Source organism: Populus trichocarpa, chromosome 19, assembly GCF_000002775.5.
Source record: "Populus trichocarpa isolate Nisqually-1 chromosome 19, P.trichocarpa_v4.1, whole genome shotgun sequence".
NCBI lineage: Eukaryota > Viridiplantae > Streptophyta > Magnoliopsida > Malpighiales > Salicaceae > Populus > Populus trichocarpa.
In genome coordinates, this window is record NC_037303.2 from 608320 (window position 1) to 629620 (window position 21301).

A 21301-nucleotide genomic window follows, 5' to 3' on the forward strand; every position below is an offset into this window, starting at 1 on the left:
GTGTAACTCAACTAATCAGGCTATAGGTTTGCTTTCTAAAGGTCAGCAGTTCAAGTCCCACAAATCTCAGGATTACCAGAGGCTTACTCGGTCATTAACTTCAGGACCCATGAGATTAGTCGAGGTATGTATAAATTGACCCGAACACCAACGTTAATAAAAAATATATATAAAAATATTACCAAGTGGGTCGTTGGGCATTTAAATACACAATTTAATATTAAAAAAACGAAAAGAAAGGAAAAATCCTTTAAGGTAGAAGGCCATGCACGTACGATGAGTGTGTATGGAATATTAACTACAATAATATAAAAAAAAATGATAATTGCACATATAATTGAAGATTCCTGGGATATATAATACTCATATGGATCTCGAGAAAAGATTCACGGGATCCTCGCCCTCCATCACTGCCCAGCTTGACATTATTTAGTACTACAGTGATGGTCCTATAATAATAAAGGTGTCCAGCTTTTAGCTTGACAGAAAATTTATTATAATAGTAGCAGACACCTCAAGCTAGCCAGTATGACAAGGTACCGTTTTTTGAATCTTTCCATATAATATACAAAATAAAATAAAAAGTCTTAATATCTTATTTTTTATTTTTATTTTTTTGCTTAGATTAGAAGCAAAAGATCCTTTTCCATCGGGATGGATCTTTGTATGCATTAGTGTACTTAGTTAATTATTACATGTTTGTTTTAATATTTTAAAAATATTTAAAATATTTTATTTTTTATTTCAATTTTTTTTTAACTCCAAGGACAAATATATAATTTTATTATTAAAAAACTTATGCTAAATAAATAAAAAAAACCCTTGGTAAATAGTTATGTATTTGGTTGATTTTAAAGGTAAAATAATATTTTACTATGAAAAAAAAAAACATTAACCTCTGCTCAAGAAGTTTAATTTTTTGTTTTTGGTTGTTTTTGAGTTTTAAAAAACTTATCCGATGTATTTGGTTGTTTTTGAGTTTTAAATAAAATATATTTTAAAAAAACAACTCTTATCACACTCTCTCATACACCTCTACTCTATGTATACCGATTTGTTACTAGTCTTTTGTCAGGAGGGAGGCAAGAAATGCATCCATGATAGCACTCTTCATGTAAGCTGCGGCAATTCCAAAATCAAGGTGGTAGCATTTTTCTCTCTCACAAATGGAGATTGACAGGTTTGGGTATATATGTATTTGTTTTATTATTATTATTAATTGAGTGTTGTTTTTATCTCGTGTAATCACATATGTTCATAGAGACCTTAGCCCACTCTACCCGCATTATAGTCAATGCATAGGATACTTTCTAAGTGGTCTGAGTAAAAGTATATATACCACATTCCTAGAAGACAACAAAAAAATCAACGAGACTAGAATCTCTTTGTAGTGCATTTGGGAAGGGGGTGAGTGGAGAGGAAGGAAAGGGAGATAATAAGAATGGGAAATAATTAATTAGTTAACTCTTTTGGAAAAACCTTTTAATGGGAAGAGGGGGGATTTCTTTATTGTAGGAAAAAAAACAGAGCTAGGCCAGTAGAAGGCGCAGTAGCTAGTCACAATCCTCTAAAATACCATGGCTGCTCCTCCACCTAACCCAGTCCCAGTGGCATACCGAGGAGGCTTAGTTGCTTCAGTTCCTGACTGGTTAAACAAGGGCGATAACGCATGGCAAATGATCTCAGCCACCCTTGTTGGACTCCAGAGTGTGCCAGGACTTGTAATTCTCTATGGAAGCATTGTCAAGAAAAAATGGGCAGTCAATTCAGCTTTCATGGCCTTTTACGCTTTCGCAGCTGTTGTAATCTGCTGGGTGGTTTGGGCCTACAAAATGTCTTTTGGGGATAAGCTCTTCCCCTTTTGGGGCAAAGCAGGACCTGCCTTGGCCCAGAAGTTTCTAATCAAGCAAGCTGCACTCCCTGAGACCACACAGTTCTACGATAACAGTGGTGTGGAGACTGTAATGACTACACCATTTTATCCCATGGCTTCCATGGTTTGGTTTCAGTGCGTGTTTGCTGCAATCACTCTTATTCTTTTGGCTGGATCAGTGCTTGGAAGAATGAATTTTAAGGCTTGGATGGCTTTTGTGCCACTTTGGCTCACTTTCTCTTACACTGTTGGTGCCTTCAGCTTGTGGGGTGGTGGATTCTTGTTTCACTGGGGTGTCATGGACTATTCTGGTGGTTATGTTATTCATCTTTCTTCAGGGATCGCCGGCTTGACTACTGCCTTTTGGGTCAGTCCTCCTCCTCCTCCTTCTTCTTCTTCTTCTTCTTCTTCTTTGCCTCTGAATTACAAGTCTTTGTGAGCTTGACGCTTTGAAATGCAACTTGCTGCATAACTTTGACTACTAATCATCATGAAATTAATTTCTGCTACACTGGAAGATATTGCAGAGACCTTGTCTTGGTACAGAGACATTATAATTTGTAGTGAATATTTCTATGGATCTTCAGTCCTTTGAATTAATTAGTTGTTTTAGTGATTAATTTAAGCAAATTTTACTTACTAACCTGTTTTAATTCTTAAAATTTATTTAGGGGTTACATTTTCAAAATTTTGAGACCATATATAGATGCTAGTTTTCCCCTTGAATATAAAAAAAGCCTTTTCTCTTCATTTTCAGTATTGAAACATGAGAAAATATCTCTAATAGTAGTATAGTACTGCCCTTCCATGATTTTCTTTTCTTTTCTTTTTTTCTTAAATCATATTGCATATAAAGAAAAAACTAGATTTTAGTGGAATTTTCAACCTTTCTAAAAAATATAAATAACAAATTAATTTTTATTTAGCTAATTCATATAGCTCAAGAAAGAGCTAGCTCTCTCATAAATTATTTCTTACCGATATTAATTTAGTATTAAGATAGTAGTTATTTTTAAAGTGTAAATAACATTTGTTTTTATTTTTTAAAATTTATTTTTGACATCAACACATTAAAATATTTATAAACATAAAAAATATTAATTTAAAATTTAAAAAAAAAACAATTTTTTTAGAATCACCTTTACAATACAATAACAAACCAACTCTTAATTAGTTTTTACCCATGACAAGAAATGAATCACTAGTATAACAAATAATTTTAGAATTGATATTTTTGTCAGATTATTGGAGCTGACTAAGAACAAGAACGTAATAGTTTTGTTTTGTTCTTAAGATTTCTTCCATGACGTGAGGAGAGAATCTTTCAAAAATTGGTGGTGAGAAATTTCTCAAGTTAACTGATGCAGGTAGGTCCAAGATCATCAAATGATAGAGAGAGATTTCCACCGAACAATGTACTGCTAATGTTAGCAGGGGCAGGGCTGCTGTGGATGGGATGGGCTGGCTTCAACGGCGGAGATCCATACACTGCCAATATTGACTCTTCCATGGCCGTTCTTAACACTAACATCTGCGCAGCTACTAGCCTTCTTGTATGGACCTGGCTAGATGTCATTTTCTTCAAGAAACCTTCTGTCATCGGTGCTGTTCAGGGCATGATAACTGGCCTTGTTTGCATTACTCCTGGTGCAGGTAATTTCGACTTCCCTCGCTGTGTTATGTTTGCTCTCGGTCCAATCACCATGCATGTATTTTGACTATTGAGATTTTTATTGGACTTGGAGCTAGAATTAAGCATTTAATAATCTTTTTCTTGAAAAATCAAACTACCTAAAACATTAAATAGTGTGGTTGTTTTGCTGGAGTTCAATATACAATAAAATATATCTTCGCCTGCAAAAAAATTATCCTTGCATCCTTTGGTCCAAAACAATTAAGCTTCTTGGTGGGGGCAATGATACTTTTTTTTTCATAATAAAAATATTATTTGGTCTCTAAAATCAACAAAATATAAAATTATTTACTAATAATTTTCTTAACTTAGCAAAAGCTTCTTAACAATAAAATATATATTTACCTCCGGGATCAAAAAAATATTGTGTTGTTAGATAAAAGTATTTTGAGGTTTTCAATTTTAAATGTACAGTGAAATTACATCTTTAACTTTCAAAGAGACAAATCATAAGCTTAGCATTTATGGGTATTTTATACTTCCACATGTGTATTTTGTGTAATTGTCGAGGTCGTGGGGACATTTCTGTATTTTCATAAATTTTTGAAATTTTGTAATGCTTAAAGCTGCTGGAGCGTGCTCGACACGTTCTGGCGCGTGGGTGGCATCCACACCATTCAGGTGGTGCGTGTAACGCTACCCAGTGGACATAACTGGTCTTTTATCATCTCTCTAAATGCGTCATCATATTCTTTTCCATTTGGAGTGGTGTGTGGTAGCTTACGATGGTCGAATTGTCACTAATGATCGTTTGATTTTTTTTTCTCTCTCTTGGCATGTAAAGTACTTCATTGTCCTTTTTTTCTTACTTTTCAATTTTAGCCCTCATTCTATTAATTTCTTATTTCATTCCTTTTCCATTTATAAAAGTTTATATTCTTTTTAATTTAGTTTTTTAATTGCAATTTCTCATATGTTCTGTTTTTCATTCCAGTCCTCATTTTTTTTTAATTTCTAATTGTGTCATTAACACTTTTGTTGAAGTTCTTTTTCATTCAATTTCATTATTCAATCAAATTTTTTATTGTTTTAATTTTTTTAGTTTGACTCTTATTCTTTTTATTTTTTTATTTTATTAAAGCTATTTTTCAATTCAATTAAACCCTCCAATTGAAAATTTTTATCCCTCTAATTAATGTTTTTTCTTACCCTTATTTTTTTTAATCCTTTTGTGTAATTATTTTTTTCATAATTTTATTTTTCAACATTTAATTTGTTGGGAATTTAGCTTTATATGATCTTATTGTTCAACATTTTTCAACATTCCATAGCAAACTTGTTCATAAATTATTTAACTGAAAGAATTATTTCATAAGTTCTAATTTGTTCGTTCATAACTTTCATTCATTGGCATTGGAAGGAAACATGAAAAAGGAAGAGCTAGCTCAAGGATTAATTTAGTTCAATAGACTTTAAAAATAAAAGATTAGGGAGGGAATACTGTTCACGTGGGATCCAACCATGTAGAACGATATTTTGGTAAAGAAAGTTGAAGAAAAAATTAATCATTTTCCTAAAGCTTAGATTTCAATATAAATTTGATGAGGTACAACATATATAGGATAATCCAACTTATCAAAAGTTGAAGACAAAGCTACTAAAATTGCATTTCTTCGGGGCTCGTTTGTTATTGTGATTTGTTTTTTATAGTATTTTTACTTAAAAATATATTAAAATAATTTTTTTTATTTTTTAAAATTCATTTTGATTTTTGACATAAATATATCAAAATGATCTAAAAACACTAAAAAATATTAATTTAAAATTAAAAAAAATATTATTTTTTCAAAAATATTTTAATTTAAAACACAAAAATAAATAGGTTTACGTATATTAGATTTGAAGATGAAAATATCATCTTTTGGAGATAGATGATATTTGAAGTTTAAAAGTTTCTTAAATATTTTTTATGTAGACTACTTTTAAAAAATATTTATTAATTAAAAATATATCAAAATAATAATTTTTATATTTTATTTTTATTTTTAAGAATAACATATCAAAATAATCAAAAAAATATTTAAAAAATTAATTTAATATTATTTTAAATGAAAAATTATTTTAAAAAGTAAATACTACCATAGAGTGCCAAGGAAAGTGAAAGATATATTAAGTACCATGTAGCTTAGTCAAGAGGTTTAGGAGCTTATAGAGATCACATAACTCATTTGTTCCAATCATAAAAAAATAATTTAATATGATTATTGATGATATTGCTATCAATTTGCACCTGACTAACCATTTCAAAGTATTGTTTCACCTTAAACTCTTGATTTTCTAGTATATTTTTTTTTAAAAAAAAAGTTTTTAAAATGAAATTATGGTGCTTGAAGCTTACAAACTTTCTAAATCTTTTCCTTTCAATCCATATAAGATATTAAACATCTCCGTGGTGTTGGGAATACCGAAGCTTCGATGCCACTTTATTAGTAACTTCAAAGTTCTAATACCATAGACAATCCTATTGATTTTTGCCCAGAAACTAAGCACAACAAATTTAATATGTTCAGTAATTTGCTTATATCCATGAAATAGACAGTATTAATGAACAGGAGAAACACCACAATTTACAATAATAATGGAGGACAAAGACCAAACCTCATACCCACACTCTCTTGCAAGTGTCTCGTCTTTCTCTATCACCCACATTTTACCAGCCTACACAAGCTGCTGCTCAGGACAGCTCGTGTCGCTGCCACAATGGCAGAACCTCTCTCTCTCTCTCTCTGTTTGGCTCTCGTTGATACGTATGCTTCTGCTCTCAACACAACCTTTTATAGGCTTTTCAAATGGCAGCTAGAATTCGACAAAGGTAGGCTGCATTATTTCTTCATTAATGCGCCGAATCGTGGTGAGCTCCAACTCACTCTTCAACTTTTAGTGGCCATAATTATTGCCACGTTTTTGCCCATTTCTTTTGTCAAAGTTGGGTAACATTCAGTGCATAATTCTTCTTTTAGTCAAAATATGCAGCTCCCTCTTAAGACTGGGATCGTTTGCAAACAGGGCCTAAATGCTATTCGGCAAAATTTTGAATTTTTTTATTTAAAACCCACCAAATTTAAGATGGATGAAAAGTTTATAAACTGGGCCAAGTTAGGCTAAATTTTCAATGACTGTGATATATCTTGATCTGAAATCCATCGGTCTCAAAACTGAGGCCTTCATCATAGGGGCTTGATACTGAAGTTCAAATTAGAAATGGTATTCTTTTCTTAGACGTTTTGCTACGGATTTTTGTAGCACTAAAATCCTATGTTGTAAAACTACAATCCGCCTGCCAGTTAGATTTGAGACATGGTAGATTTGGAGTTTTAATTGATTTGAATTGGAAAAAAAAAAGAGTATGGAAAAAATTACTGGTTATTCGTAAAATAAGGTTGATTTGGAGTTTCTATAATGATATATTTTTCAGGTCTTGTTCAAGGATGGGCTGCCATAATCATGGGAATTTTATCTGGTAGTGTTCCATGGTTTACCATGATGATTGTTCACAAAAGATGGACACTACTGCAAAAAATTGATGACACACTAGGAGTGTTTCACACTCATGCTGTTGCTGGCCTTCTAGGGGGTGTTCTAACAGGCCTCTTTGCAGAACCTGAGCTATGTGCTCTATTTTTGCCGGTGACAAAGTCAAGGGGAGGTGTCTATGGTGGTTCCGGTGGAATCCAAATACTCAAACAACTAGTTGGCGGTGCTTTCATTATTGGATGGAACGTTGTCGTTACATCAATTATCTGTGTAGTGATAAACTTTGTGATACCATTGAGAATGTCTGAGGAACAATTGCTTATTGGGGATGATGCTGTGCATGGTGAGGAGGCTTATGCATTGTGGGGCGATGGAGAAAAATATGATGTAACCAAGCATGGGGATATCACAGAACATCACATGGAAACGAGGACATCAACTGGTGCTACTCAAGTGATGTAGAAAAGGGGATCCAGAAATCAAATTAATTGTTTTTCGATGATTAATTTGCTTCAAAAATGTTTGAGGTAAATTAAGACTAAGTACTTAATGTATTTCTTATTTTTTAGACTTGTATAAAGAATTTATATTTAGACTTGTTGACATTGTGCTCATTTATTTTTTATCACAAAGCCTATTTTTAATATTTTTAACAAAATTATTAAACTCGGGTCGGCTTATGACCTAGTCTAAAGTTTAAGTCATGGGTTAAGGGAATTAATCTAGTTTAGAGCAACATAGCTTTTTAACTTTTTTAAAAGTCAAACGAGTTTTGACCTGATCAATCAAGTTATAGGTAGACTAGATCACATAGATAAAAATTAAATTTGAATTATGGTTTCAACATAAACATTTTAAACATAGAATTTAACATTCATACAATGGGTCTCATTGTGATGAAAGAACTTAATAAAAACCAGATCACATGGGTTAACTTCCACGCATTATAATTTAAAACTCGGTCTAGATTAAGGATTTGATAGGCAAGTAAATGAGTTGACTTGTTGGTTATATCAAGTTTAATAATAATAATATTTTCTATTTAAACACCAAATTAATTGAAATCAAACTATGGTTTCGACATAAAAAATTTATAAGTATTATTAGATATTCATACAATGAGTTTCATTGTGATTATAAAAAAAAAAACTTAATCCAAATCTCAAGTTACGAGTGGACTAGATCACATAGGTCAACTTCCACCCTTATAAATTTAAAATTCCACCCTTATAAATTTAAAACTTGACCTAAGCTTGGGATCTGGTTGGTGGGTGGGTCAATAAGTTGATTTGTTGGTTGAACCGGGCGTAATAATAATGTTATTTACTATTTAAGCACTAAATTAATTGAAATCAAACTATGGTTTCAGCATTAACATTTTAAAATTATAGTTAAACATTGTCCAATGGGTTTCATAGTGATTATGAAAAAACTTAACTAAAGCTCCGTTTGTTTGACAGAAAGTGATTTTCTGAAAACCATTTTCCAAACTTTTCTGCGTTTATTTGCTATTAGAAAAGTTGGTCAACGGAAAACACTTTTCAGTCAAAGAAAAATTTGACTTGGTTTCCACGAAAGCGTTTTCCTTTTAATTTCGGGTTGAAAACACTTTCCAAAAGTTGTGAAAAATTAAGAAATGTCATATTATTTACTGATTATATCAAATTTGATCCTCAAACTTTTGATTGCTATATATATTTTGTTTTAATTGTTTTTCAATTTTATCCTTTAGAATTTAATTTTTATATTAACTTTGGTCCTCATTTTTATGATTGTTATTTGCTTTTCTCTTATCATTTTTTAATTGAAATTTTTTATCTATCAAATTTGATTTTCATTCTTTTGATTATTACTTATTTTATTTGAAATAATTTATGAAATTGTAATTATTATTATTTTAATTTCATCATCTTTTAATTTTTTTTATCTGTTAGATTTAATTTCTATTATTTTGATTATTATATATTTTATTTGAGATAATTTATGAAATTATCTTCTTTTTTTAATTTCATTCTTTTTTTAATTTAGAACACAACAGTGAAGTAGTTTTAATTTATTATTTTTTTATAACTTGGAAGTAATTATTATTTAGGATGGGAAAATGATATAATATATTGGCTAGATAGTGTCATAACTAGGATGAACCAAAGCTTATATATGTGAATTTTATTTATTCAACTTTCTAGAGATTTGTCACATGGCGACCATTAGATAAACTAAACTAATATGATAGTTGTAGGTTTGATGAATACTACAATTTTGCTAAGATCAATACAAAACTATATAATATGATATCACATAACATATCAAAATCTAGCCAGTAGAAACCCTTTAAAAAATTACAAAATCTAGCCAATAGAAACCCTTTAAAAAATTACAAAATCTAGCTAATAGAGACCCTTCATAAGAATTGAGAACTTCATTTTCAGGACATAAAAAATTATTTCTTATAGTTCCGGTGGTTTTTTTTTTTTTTTTTTTTTTTTTTTCAACCTCAGTGCTATACACCTCATTGCTCCTTCTCACCATATGCTGTAAAGAAATAATTCTTAGATGGTCATCATAAGTAGGATGAATTACATCTTAAAACTCCATCACCGAAACAACGTGGCAAAAATAATCAAAGGAAAAGGTGGATGAATTGTTTCACGTGTCAAAATAGATTTATACCATGTTTTTGAATTCAAGTGCTAATTGATATTCAGCTTAGGTGATATCATGTGAAGCAATTAATTCGTCCACTTTTTGTTATGTAGATCTTTCTCTCTCCAAATCCAATCTTACTATATATATATATATATATATATATATATATATATAGCAATTAGGAGATCAAATCTTATCCTCTCAATACTTATCATTCAACTAATTAATAACTTTATTTAGCATAAATCCATTAATAAACTCACGAAAAGAACCTAACATCCTCCTGAATTCCTTAGCCGACACTCTCGTACACTGCTAAATCATTGAAAAAATCAGTAGAAGATCTGAAGTTAGCATCTATAACAGTGCCTTAGAATTTAGAAAGAGAAAGGTTTATTTCTTTACTATATATTCCATTATATAAAGCAACTAAAAAAAGGTGGGTGTTAACTATACATTCCAATGTTCATCCTCTCACAAAAGTTTATTTCTCCTTTAGTAAGTCCTTGAAATTTTTATTGTTTTATAATTTGGTTGCTGAACTTTTTTTCTTTTTCAATTAGTCCTTTCAAGTTCTATCATTTATGGTTTTATAATTTACTTCTTTTTTATTTGTTTTCTCTTGGTTACCTTATATATTAAAATATTTGACATTAAATTAACAAATAATTTTATGAGATAGAGTTTTAGTTCATTGTTAAAAAAAAATTGAGATATGAAAGACCAAAATTGACATAATTGAAGAAATAGAGCCTTCTTCCATTAAAGGCGCACATAACTATAGTTTGGTTTCTAAAATTTAATTTTTTTAATAACTAGTTCTTGTTATTTTAGTTCATTATATTATTGTTCTAAACTCAATTTTTATAATGTTTTAGTTATTAGAAATTAAGAGAGAAGCAAGAGAGGTCGCTAAAAAAATTAAAAAAAAAAGCTATTGTGTTGCCGGATTCTAGCTACCAACAACTTTAATTTTGGTGTCTCTAGATTCTTATTTGATAAAGTAGCTTAATGCCGGATTTTTTTTAATTTGTTTTAATTTTTAGCTTTTAAGTTAATTAAAAAATGTTTTTGCTATAGAAAATAGAGTTTTAGAGGTAACCTTGCTTAAAGTGATAACCTTGATTATCAAGCTTGTCCTTTCCTACAATTTCATAAAAAAGGAGGGACTAATTTAATCAATTGCTAATAACCGTGCAATCAATTTGTGATGGAAAAAGACATTGTCCTTTCCTACAATTACTTTGATATGGGAAAATCTTGGAATGGGAAACAGAGTGTTGTTAGGTATCAAATTGATCGAAGACTATGAGGGGGCCACTTGTGATATTAGGTAGCTAATTGATCCAACTTTAACTTAAGCTTAACGTTTCTTAAATTATTTGGCTCACATTTATATCATCTTTTGTAATTTGATGTAAGGTTTTTTTTAGAAGTATTTTTTAATTAAAAAATATATTATAGTATTTTTAGATTCTTTTTAATTTCACATTAATATATTAAAATCATAAAAAAAAACATCTAAAAGTATTAATTTAACATTTTTTTAAGTGAAAAACAATTTAACCTAACAAAACCACTAACCACAAAACCTATTTTATGTATAAAAAGATCAATATTTAGTAATGAGATCGAAAAGAAAATAAGTTTAGGAAATGATATCAACCTGTGTTAGCTTATAAAACTTGTGACCCATGCTATTTAATCAGAAGTACCAAACATGAAAAAACCATGAAGCCTAATTTTTAATAAATTAAATGCTAAATAATAAAATTAAAAAAATATACAAAATAATCAAAAAGAAAACATAACAATTATAGGAACAAGGATAAAAAAAATGCTTTAAAAAATAACAAATGAGAGTATAGATAATTTTGGATTAAAGGGTTAGACTGAAAAGAAAAATAAATTCACAAAATAATTAAAAGAAGAAATCACCTAAAAAAATAAATTTTTTTATCAAAGGATGAAATTAAAAACAATTGAAAGTTCACAAAAAAGGCATAAAAAATTAAAAAAAAATAAAAATACTACGGACCAAAATTAAATAAGTAAAAAATAATAAATCTAGAATGAAGGATGGAATTGAAAAAGAATTGAAAACCTATAAAAGGCCAAAGACAAAAAATACAAATTAAAAAAATAAGTATCGACACTCAAATATGCAAAGCTAAGGGAGCTACCCTAAAATATTAAATGCGAGTCTTAATGGATGAGAGAGAAAAGGGAAAAAAATAAAAATATTGTCTGCAATAACCCGTTTAAAAACAATATACATGCATTGTCGCTTGAAAAAGAGGATGTTGCAGGGAATCCAATAACACATTGGACAATAATTTTTAACCATTAGAGTCAGTCGCACACGCTATTTAAAGGCTAAGGAGAGGCAATAGGTTTCTTTATTTTTAAAAAAATTATTTATCAAATTATCACATTACTCCTAGCACGAAATAATTACTATGAAAAAACCTTTATAAAATGATGAAAAAGCCTATGAAGCCATTTCTTAAAAAAAATTTATTACAAGGGAAATTAGATCTTTACACCATGCTTAAAAAAATAAAAAACTGAAAATGTTCTTAGGCAAGTGTTTTTCTTGCTTTTAAAGATATTCAAGTAATTTTACTATACAAAAAATAGTGCGAAAAGATAGAGCTGCCACTCAACAAATATAGAATCACAAATAAACCTCATGAGAAATCTATTTTACCTCTCAATACAAATTCTGTTGATTTTTATGTCAATGGAAGAAACATTATAATCCATTGTGATTTTAGGCATGTGTACAATGGTTTTCCCATGTATTTTAGGTTCTTGTAATAACAAATATATAGAGTGATAGGTTTGATTCATGATGGCTAGACTTTTAGAGTTCCAACAAATTAATTAAGGACAAGTTTGTTGGAATTCATTGTTTGGTTTTGGCAAATAAAAGTATAACAAAATAAGATTATCATTTTAAACATGTGTAAATGCAATACAAATGATAGCACAATATATAAGAAAAAAATATATATGATCTTATCTCTCATGTTCATCATAACAACACAATGTCACCATATACCACCATTTTTAAAACTAGTTAAAACAAAAATGCAAAATAAAAATAGTGTAGATATATTATACATAACAAACATATATATATATATGTGTGTGTGTGTGTGTGTGTTTTAATTTGCATTTCTTGAGCTACTTATGATTATAAAATATAAGAATTTTGTTGAGTTTAATTATTGTAGTTCTTTGCAGGTTTTTTTAAGCGGGATAAAATTTTAAATATAGGTACTATATATAAGAAAATCCGTTCAAATTTGATTAAAAAAATTTTAAAAATTTTTACTCTATAAAATCATTACCTAAATTAAATGTCATATTAATAAACTAAAAAAGAAATCTTATAAGAAATGTTTTTTTGTTATATTTAGATGAATAGAAATTTGTTGTTAGAAATTGGTGGAATTTAATTGATATTTCGATTCAAACAATGATATTGAATTATTATCATTGGTTGATTTGATTTGATTGAAGTTTATCTTAGTATGAGTTCATCTTCAAGTATTGTCTTAAGGTAGATTTGCAAAAGTCGATGTAGATTTTTCGGCTGACAGTGCTGTAATAATTTAAACATGGAACCTTTGACGTCGACGTTTGGTACGGCTAGATGATCCATCTATAAATATCGGCATGTAATCGTCATTTCCATCCTCAACTCAAAAATTCCAAGTAATCCAAAACACTGAGGAATGGCTCTTACCCACTTTGCTTCATCATTTTGTACTCTCCCAACATTAGCATCTCCAAGTCGCGCCTTAGCAGGACCTGTATCAAGCAAGAATTATCGCTCTCTACCTACCAAAGTTCGATGCATGGTTGCCACCGAAGCTGCTGGTCAAATTGTCCGGCGGTCGGCAAATTATCAAACTTCCATATGCGAGTATGATTTTGTTCAGTCACTGACTAGTAAATATAAGGTATAGTTGCTAGCTATTATAATGTCATGTTATGTTATTGTTCAAACAACTTGAGTTGAGTTCTTGAATTTGATGTTGTTTAGGGAGAGCCATATACAGCGCGAAGCGAAAAGTTGAAGGCAAACATAAGGATGATGCTGGCGAACGCATCGAAACCCTTGGATCAACTTGAGCTAATCGATGCCTTGCAAAGACTTGGGTTATCTTACCATTTTATTGATGAAATAAAGAGCACGTTGAAGAGTTTATTCTATAAAAATCATATAGAGAATACAAAGACAGTACATGACTTGTATGCTACTGCTCTAGAATTTCGACTCCTAAGGCAGCATGGATACAAGGTACCTCAAGGTAAGTCTCTTAAGCAATGTAGATATTGATGGTTCTATGCGTTCTCATGACTAATTGTGTTCTCCACTTGAAGAGGTTTTCAATCATTTCAAGGACGAACAAGGAAACTTTAGGGCATGGATTCATGACGATTTGAAGGGAATGCTATTCCTGTATGAAGCTTCATACTTCTTGGTAGAAGGCGAGAGAATCTTGGAGGATGCAAGAGACTTCACCACCAAAAATCTTGAAAAATATGTCAAGAAGTGCAACCCTTCCGAATATCTTTCAAAGATGGTGAGCCATGCCTTAGAGCTTCCACTGGCTTGGAGGATGCTAAGATTGGAGTCCAATTGGTTCATCAATGTGTATGAAACTAAAACTGATATGGAACCTGTGTTGTTAGAACTAGCTAAATTGGATTTCAACATGGTACAAGCAATACACCAAGAAGATCTGAAACATTCATCTAGGTACGTAGAATTAATAAGATTCTTTATTTATTTATTTTGTACAATTTGGAAGAAAATTAAACAGCATATAAAAATTAATATTATTTCATTAAATTGTATGTAATAATTTAAACTTTTTTAGATTTGATGATCCTCCTATATCACTAGTTTACGTTATGTAGCTTTTCTCTGATGGTGACAGTTTAATTTCTTAACATGAAAAGGTGGTGGAAGAGGACAGGACTTGGAGAAAAGTTGGATTTTGCCAGGGACAGGCTGGTGGAGAATTTCTTATGGACTGTGGGGGTCATATTTGAACCTCAGTTTGGTAATTGCAGGAGAATGCTAACAAAAGTTAATTCACTTATAACAACAATTGATGATGTTTATGATGTCTATGGTACCTTAGATGAGCTTGAGCTATTCACAGATGCCGTTGTAAGGTTTGTGTAGCCTCTCGGGCACATTTATAATGCTATATATTAGAGTTTGCTCACTTGTTTTTTTTTTTTAAAAAAAAAAACCTTAACTAAAATATTTTTATGTTCTCATTTCAGATGGGATCTAAATTTCATGAATCGACTTCCAACTATATGAAATTATGTTTTCTCGCATTTTACAATCGAAATGGCTTATGATATTCTTAAATATCAAGGAGTTGACATCCTTCCTTACTTGAAAAAAGCGGTATTTGCTTCTTCTTTTTTTAATTTTAGTGTTATTTTCATAGTTGTCAATCTTGGTTTAAAGTTTTAGTTATTTGGCCATTGGATAAATCTTGATTTATCATTTTTTTTTAATTTCTTCGAAAATAATTCATTGGTTTTAACGAGACTAGGTTTGAATTTAATGTAATCAAGTCAATTAAGTTCATAAATCAAACGTCGTGTTGCCTGAGTTTGTTAGGTCAATGTAAAAACCATTTTACAATAAAATCTAACTCTAATTAGATTTCGGATCACTAGGTCAACGAGTTAGGCTAGGTTAGGTTTGATAAAACCAATTAAAAAAACTCTCAACTCAAGTTAGATTTTAAATCACTAGATCAACTCATTGAATCGAGCTAGATTTGATAACTATAGTTATTTTTTAAATATGCTCTCTCCATTTTTGCCTCTTTTTTCTTTTGGGAATATAAGACTATGGTTAATTTTCAGTGGGCAGACTTATGTAAATCATATTTATTGGAGGCTAAGTGGTACTTCAGTGGATATACACCAACTCTTCAAGAATACATGGACAATGCATGGATTTCAATTTCAGGACCAGTGATTCTAGTTCATGCATATTTTTATGTTTCCAATCCAACAACAGAGGAGGCCTCACAATTCATGGACGAATACCCAGATATAATTCGATGGTCATCCATGATTTTTCGCCTTGCTGATGATCTTGGAACCTCCACGGTATGCTAGACTTCTCCCTCTCCTTGACATAGTTTCGTCCTTCCCTTTTTTTTCTCATTTTTATGGTAAATTATATTAGTCCACAGATCCTCTTTCTCTAGGCATAGGCCTCTAACTGGCCCAAGTAATGGAATGAATTTTGAAACATATAATGCATTACTTTAACTATAAATGGGTCACTTTTTACTTATTCTTCGGCCCAAGAAACTGCTTTTAACTTGTTGGTAAAGGCCCGATCTCCAACATGGTATCTCCTCTTCCATCTTAAAATCCATTGACACTAAAGATGGATGGTGTATTTTTTTAGTGAACTTCTAGATCAATTAATTTATCTTAGTTTGTAAATATATCAATCTTTCATTTTAATTTGGTAAATATTGTTATTTGTGATGGTTTTTTTTTAAGTGTATATATATGCTAATTTTCTATTTCTTTTTATTTATAGGATGAATTAAAACGAGGAGATATTTCCAAATCAATTCAATGTTATATGCATGAAGCCGGAGTGTCTGTAGAAAAAGCTCGTGATCATATAAGAAATTTAATTGGAAATACATGGAAAAAAACAAATGATTATCAATTTGCTAATCCCCGTATCTCTCAAACTTTCATTGGAATTGCAATAAACCTTTAACGAATGGCGCAATGCATGTATCAATATGGAGATGGACATGGTGTTGAACATCTTGAGACTAAGGATAGGGTGAAATCCTTACTTATTAATCCTTTATAATCTCATCAAAATAAAGGACTAGTTTGATATAAAAAAAAAATTCATAAGATTGATCTATATGTCTTATTAGACTAAGTTGGAGAAACATGTATTTTCATTCTAGCTTAAATATCAATATGTAATAAAGGACTATATATTTCTTCTTTATTTAGAAGATTAGTCAACTATAACTTGATTATATCCTAGATATCAATATATAATTAAGATCTAGATATTACATTGTTCTTTATATAAATTTGTTCTATGTGTCAAAGAAAAATATAATTCTTTACAAGTATTCTTAATATGATATTAAATTAGAGAACATATACTCGGCAAAAACCCTATAATCACTTTATGTGGACAGTTTTGTTTTCTTCTTCATTCCTACCAATAGAACTCACTAACCCACAAGAAACCATATAAGACTTGACTATTTTGATTACCTAAATTTTACACCAAACTGGTGAATATTTTGTTGTCTGGAGTGGTATTAATTACGCCATATAGGCCTAGATTGTTGAGATGTATATCTTTGACATAGACAAACGAGGATATATCAATTGGAACTTTTTCAAATAGAATGAATAGACCCTAATAACAGAAAGTGGAGGAGTTAAAACTATGATATCAAAGGCTAGCTAATCAATTTAATGGAACCAATTTTGATTGAAAATTTCAATTGGTTTTCATGGCAAAATCAGTATAGAATACAATGACAATAACATATTTTAATAGAACAAATATCTCTCAACTATATGAAATGAAAAAATAAATGACCTAATTAAAACAAGATTGTAGGATCTGAGAGGCATACTATAATAGTTCAATAATATTGTGGAGAGAGATTGATTTTAGAAGATCTAGTCCTATGGTTGGTGATCATGATATCAAAAATTCAACTCAATTTAGTAAGAGAATATAAATTATACCTTCTTAAATAGGCTAGATGATCAACTAGACAAAATTAGAGCGGATGTTATTCAAATGAAGTCACTTTTCATGGTGAAACAACTATTTTCAATGGCATGAAAGACTCTCAGTAATCTGTGATGCTCAGGAGTGTCTGTATGGAGATAATGATATGGGAAAAATTCATCAACCAGTCACGATGACACTAGGACAACGAAAGGCAACTGAAACTATTTTATTTAGCCCTGAAATAATAGCAAATGTCATTAAGGCTCAAATGTTCTTTTTTTATTTATAAGATTATTCAACTATAGCTTAATTCTAGCTTAGATATCAATATGTAATTAAAGTTTAGATACTACCTTATACTCTATATAAATAAATAAATAAAAAACTAAAACAAAAGAAGGATTTACTATAGCCTCCCTCACATTTTCTTATTCGCCACCACAGTGCGGTGACCTTTTTATCATTCACAATAAAATTTGTTTGGCTTTAAACAATGGGCATTTTTATCTTTGCATACGGTTCATTAGACATTATAAATTTTTTTGAGGGTATTTTGTCTATTCAATATATTTATGAACAATTAAAGAACCTAAATACTCTTAGGATTAAAAAAAAAAAGGACTAAAATTACGGGGTAGGGGTATTGGTGTCGTTTTCTTTTTAAGCATACAGTAAGATTATATATATAACCTTAGGGACAAAAAAATTTAAGTAATTAAAAGAGGAGTGTTGGCATCTTTTTCTCTTGTTTTTTTAATTGTTGGTTTGGTAGAGGGTAGTAATATAATTTACTATTTAATTTATAATTTTTAAATGTAAAGAGATATTAGGGTGTGGGAGACATAACGTATTTTGAACGGCACGTGTGGCATCTTCTAGTGGTGGAAAATGAGCTTTCACCGCCTCATTTGGCTCTCCTCCATGCCCTTTTTTCTTTATTGGTGGCACATGTCTGCTAAAAATGGTCAGTTTATAATCGGTGGCCCTTTCTTCTTCTTTTTTCCCTTCATTTCTCTCCTCTACATCAGAAAATTAACTCTTGACCTTTTTTTGTGTTTCCAATTCATGCTCTTTTTTCTTTATTGGTGGCATGTGTCTGCTAAAGGTAGTCAGTTTGTAACCAATAACTCTTTTTTTCTTTCTTTTCTCCCTTCATTTCTCTCTTCTACCTCAGAAAATTAACTCTTGTTCTTTTTTTTGTATTTCTAATTCAGTCCTTTGAGTTTTCATTTTTTCTTGTGTTAAAGTTTTATTTATTTTCAATTTAATCCTTCAATTCTAATTTGTATATATAATATTTTCAATCTGGTCCTCCAACTCTTGATTTTTTTTTCCTTTGCTCTTTTATCAAAGTTATCATGGCTTTCAATTTTATTTTTAATATCAAGTTTTTTATTTTTGTTTTTCCAATAGGAATAATACTAATTTTGATTTGGTTCCTTTTCTTTTGGTTTTTTAATTTTTTTTCTTTTGTCAAAGTTTTTATGGTCTTTAATTTTATCCTTCAAATCAAGTTTATATTTTTTTTCAATAATAATAATAATGGTAGATCATTCTAAATATTAAAATAAAAAATCAATCATTATTGTTTTCCTTTATTAAAATAAAAATTCAATTATCAAATAATTAGTTTTCAACCATTCTATTTTATCCTTTTTGATTGATTAATTGTCATAACCCAAATCACTTAGCATGATCAATTTTGAGTATGTCTCTCTCTCCCGTGATAAATTATTAGATAAACTAATAATTTACCCAAGAGATTTTTAAAAGTATATCCTAATTTTTTTGAGAAATTAAATGCTAATGCTTTTACAATTTTATGATCAAATTTTAAATTCAAAAACTTATAATGTTAGATAAAACTAAGGATATTATCAAATAAAACTTAAAATGTTAGATAAAATTAAGGATATTATCAAATAGAATTGAATAATAAAATTTAAATTCGTTATTATTTGGTTAATAAAACACTAATATTTTACTAAAAAGTAATTTATAATCTTAAAAATTAATATTTTTTTATTTTAAATTAATTATTTTTAGTATTTTCAGATCATTTTAATTTCCTGATATTAAAAATAATTTTAAAAAAATAAAAATATATTATTTTAAATTATTTCCAAACAAAAAAATGCAACCGTTAGTACATTTTCATGCATCTCATATGAAACTTATTTGTTTTTGTATTTTAAAAAAATTAAAAAAAAATTTAAATTTTTTTACTGTTTTACTTCAAATTAAAATGTTTTTTTTTTATGTTTTTGAATTATTTTTGTGTTATGATATCAAAAATAATTTTTTTTTTTTTTTTAAAAAAAAAAATTATTACCGTTCCCTCAAACATCATTGCGTCTATCAATACCGGTAATGTTGCCAATTAATGAGTGGGTTGCAGCAAAATTGATAATGGTGGCTTCTACATTTGTTCCTAGTGTTTTGTCAGGAGAGAGGCAAGAAATGCATCAATGATAGCGCTCTTCATGTAAGCTTTTAAAAAAAATTATTAATCACAATATTTGATGCAATATTTTTCCTGTAAGACTTTCCATTAGAAATTTCAAAAGCCCTTGCGTCCATTTCCTTCTACAGAAAGGTCTTGCATATTGTAGAAAAAAAAAACAGAGCTAGGCCAATAGAAGGAGCTGTAGCTAGTCACAATCCTCTAAAATACCATGGCTGCTCCTCAACCTGACCCAGTCCCAGTGGCATACCAAGGAGGCTCACCTTAAGTTCCTGACTGGTTAAACAAGGGCGATAACGCATGGCAAATGATCTCAGCCACCCTTGTTAACTCCAGAGTGTGCCAGGACTTGTAATTCTCTATGGAAGCATTGTCAAGAAAAAATGGGCAGTCAATTCAGCTTTCATGGCCTTTTACGCTTTTGCAGCTGTTGTAATCTGCTGGGTGGTTTGGGCCTACAAAATGTCTTTGGGGGATAAGCTCTTGCCCTTTTGCCTTAGGCCAGAAGTTTCTAATCAAACAAGCTGCACTCCCTGAGACCACACAGTTCTACGATAACGGTGGTGTGGAGACTGCAATGGCTACACCATTATATCCCATGGCTTCCATGGTTTGGTTTCAGTGGGTGTTTGCTGCAATCACTCTTATTCTTTTGGCTGGATCAGTGCTTGGAAGAATGAATTTAAGGCTTGGATGGCTTTTGTGCCACTTTGGCTCACTTTCTCTTACACTGTTGGTGCCTTCAGCTTATGGGGTGGTGGATTCTTGTTTCACTGGGGGGTGTCATGGACTATTCTGGTGGTTGTGTTATTCATCTTTCTTCAGTGATCGCTGGCTTGACTACTGCCTTTTGGGTCAGTCCATCTTCTTCTTCTTCTTTGCCTCTGAACACAAGTCTTTGTGAGCTCGACGCTTTGAAATGCAACTTTATGTTTGTCAAAGACGATCTCAACTTAATAATTTAAGCTATTAGGTGAAGTTTTAAGATATGATTCATATTATTCTTTAACACATTCCCTCAAGTGAAAGTCATTTGGACTTGAAACTTGCACAGACCCACATTACCTTGTACTTAATTTTTTTTATCAAATAAATGGGGATGGTGAGATTCGAACTCATGATCGCTTGGTCATCAAAGCTCTGATATCATGTCAAAAAATCATCTCAACCCAATAGTTTAAACTATTAGGTAAGGTCCTAAGATATGATTTATATTATTTTTTAACACACACCCTCAAGTGAAAGCTCTTTGAGTTTGAAATTTGCATAAGCTAACATTATTTTGTGCTTAATTTTTTATCAAATAAATGGAGATGATGAGATTCAAACTCACGATCACTTGGTCATCAAAGCTCCGAT

The 21301-nt window shown here is 30.3% G+C and overlaps 1 protein-coding gene and 1 pseudogene across 3 annotated transcripts in view; both read left to right on the forward strand.

The window, feature by feature from the left end:
• The first annotated feature begins 1367 nt into the window (after positions 1–1367).
• The window catches only part of LOC18107984 (ammonium transporter 3 member 1), an 85395-nt gene continuing 65461 nt past the window's right edge, over positions 1368–21301 (forward strand). Inside the window, exons 1-3 of one of the 3 annotated variants that reach the window (XM_052449379.1) lie at positions 1375–2240; positions 3241–3526; positions 6982–7641. In XM_052449379.1, the coding sequence (XP_052305339.1) occupies positions 1578–2240; positions 3241–3526; positions 6982–7502 (1470 nt within the window). In that variant the 5' untranslated portion in view covers positions 1375–1577 and the 3' untranslated portion in view covers positions 7503–7641. Of the gene's footprint in view, positions 2241–3240; positions 3527–6981; positions 7642–21301 lie in introns of those variants that run through there. The other 2 variants (XM_024591897.2, XM_052449380.1) reach the window with 2 other exon arrangements.
• On the forward strand, positions 13406–16795 carry LOC18107978 (terpene synthase 10-like; annotated as a pseudogene).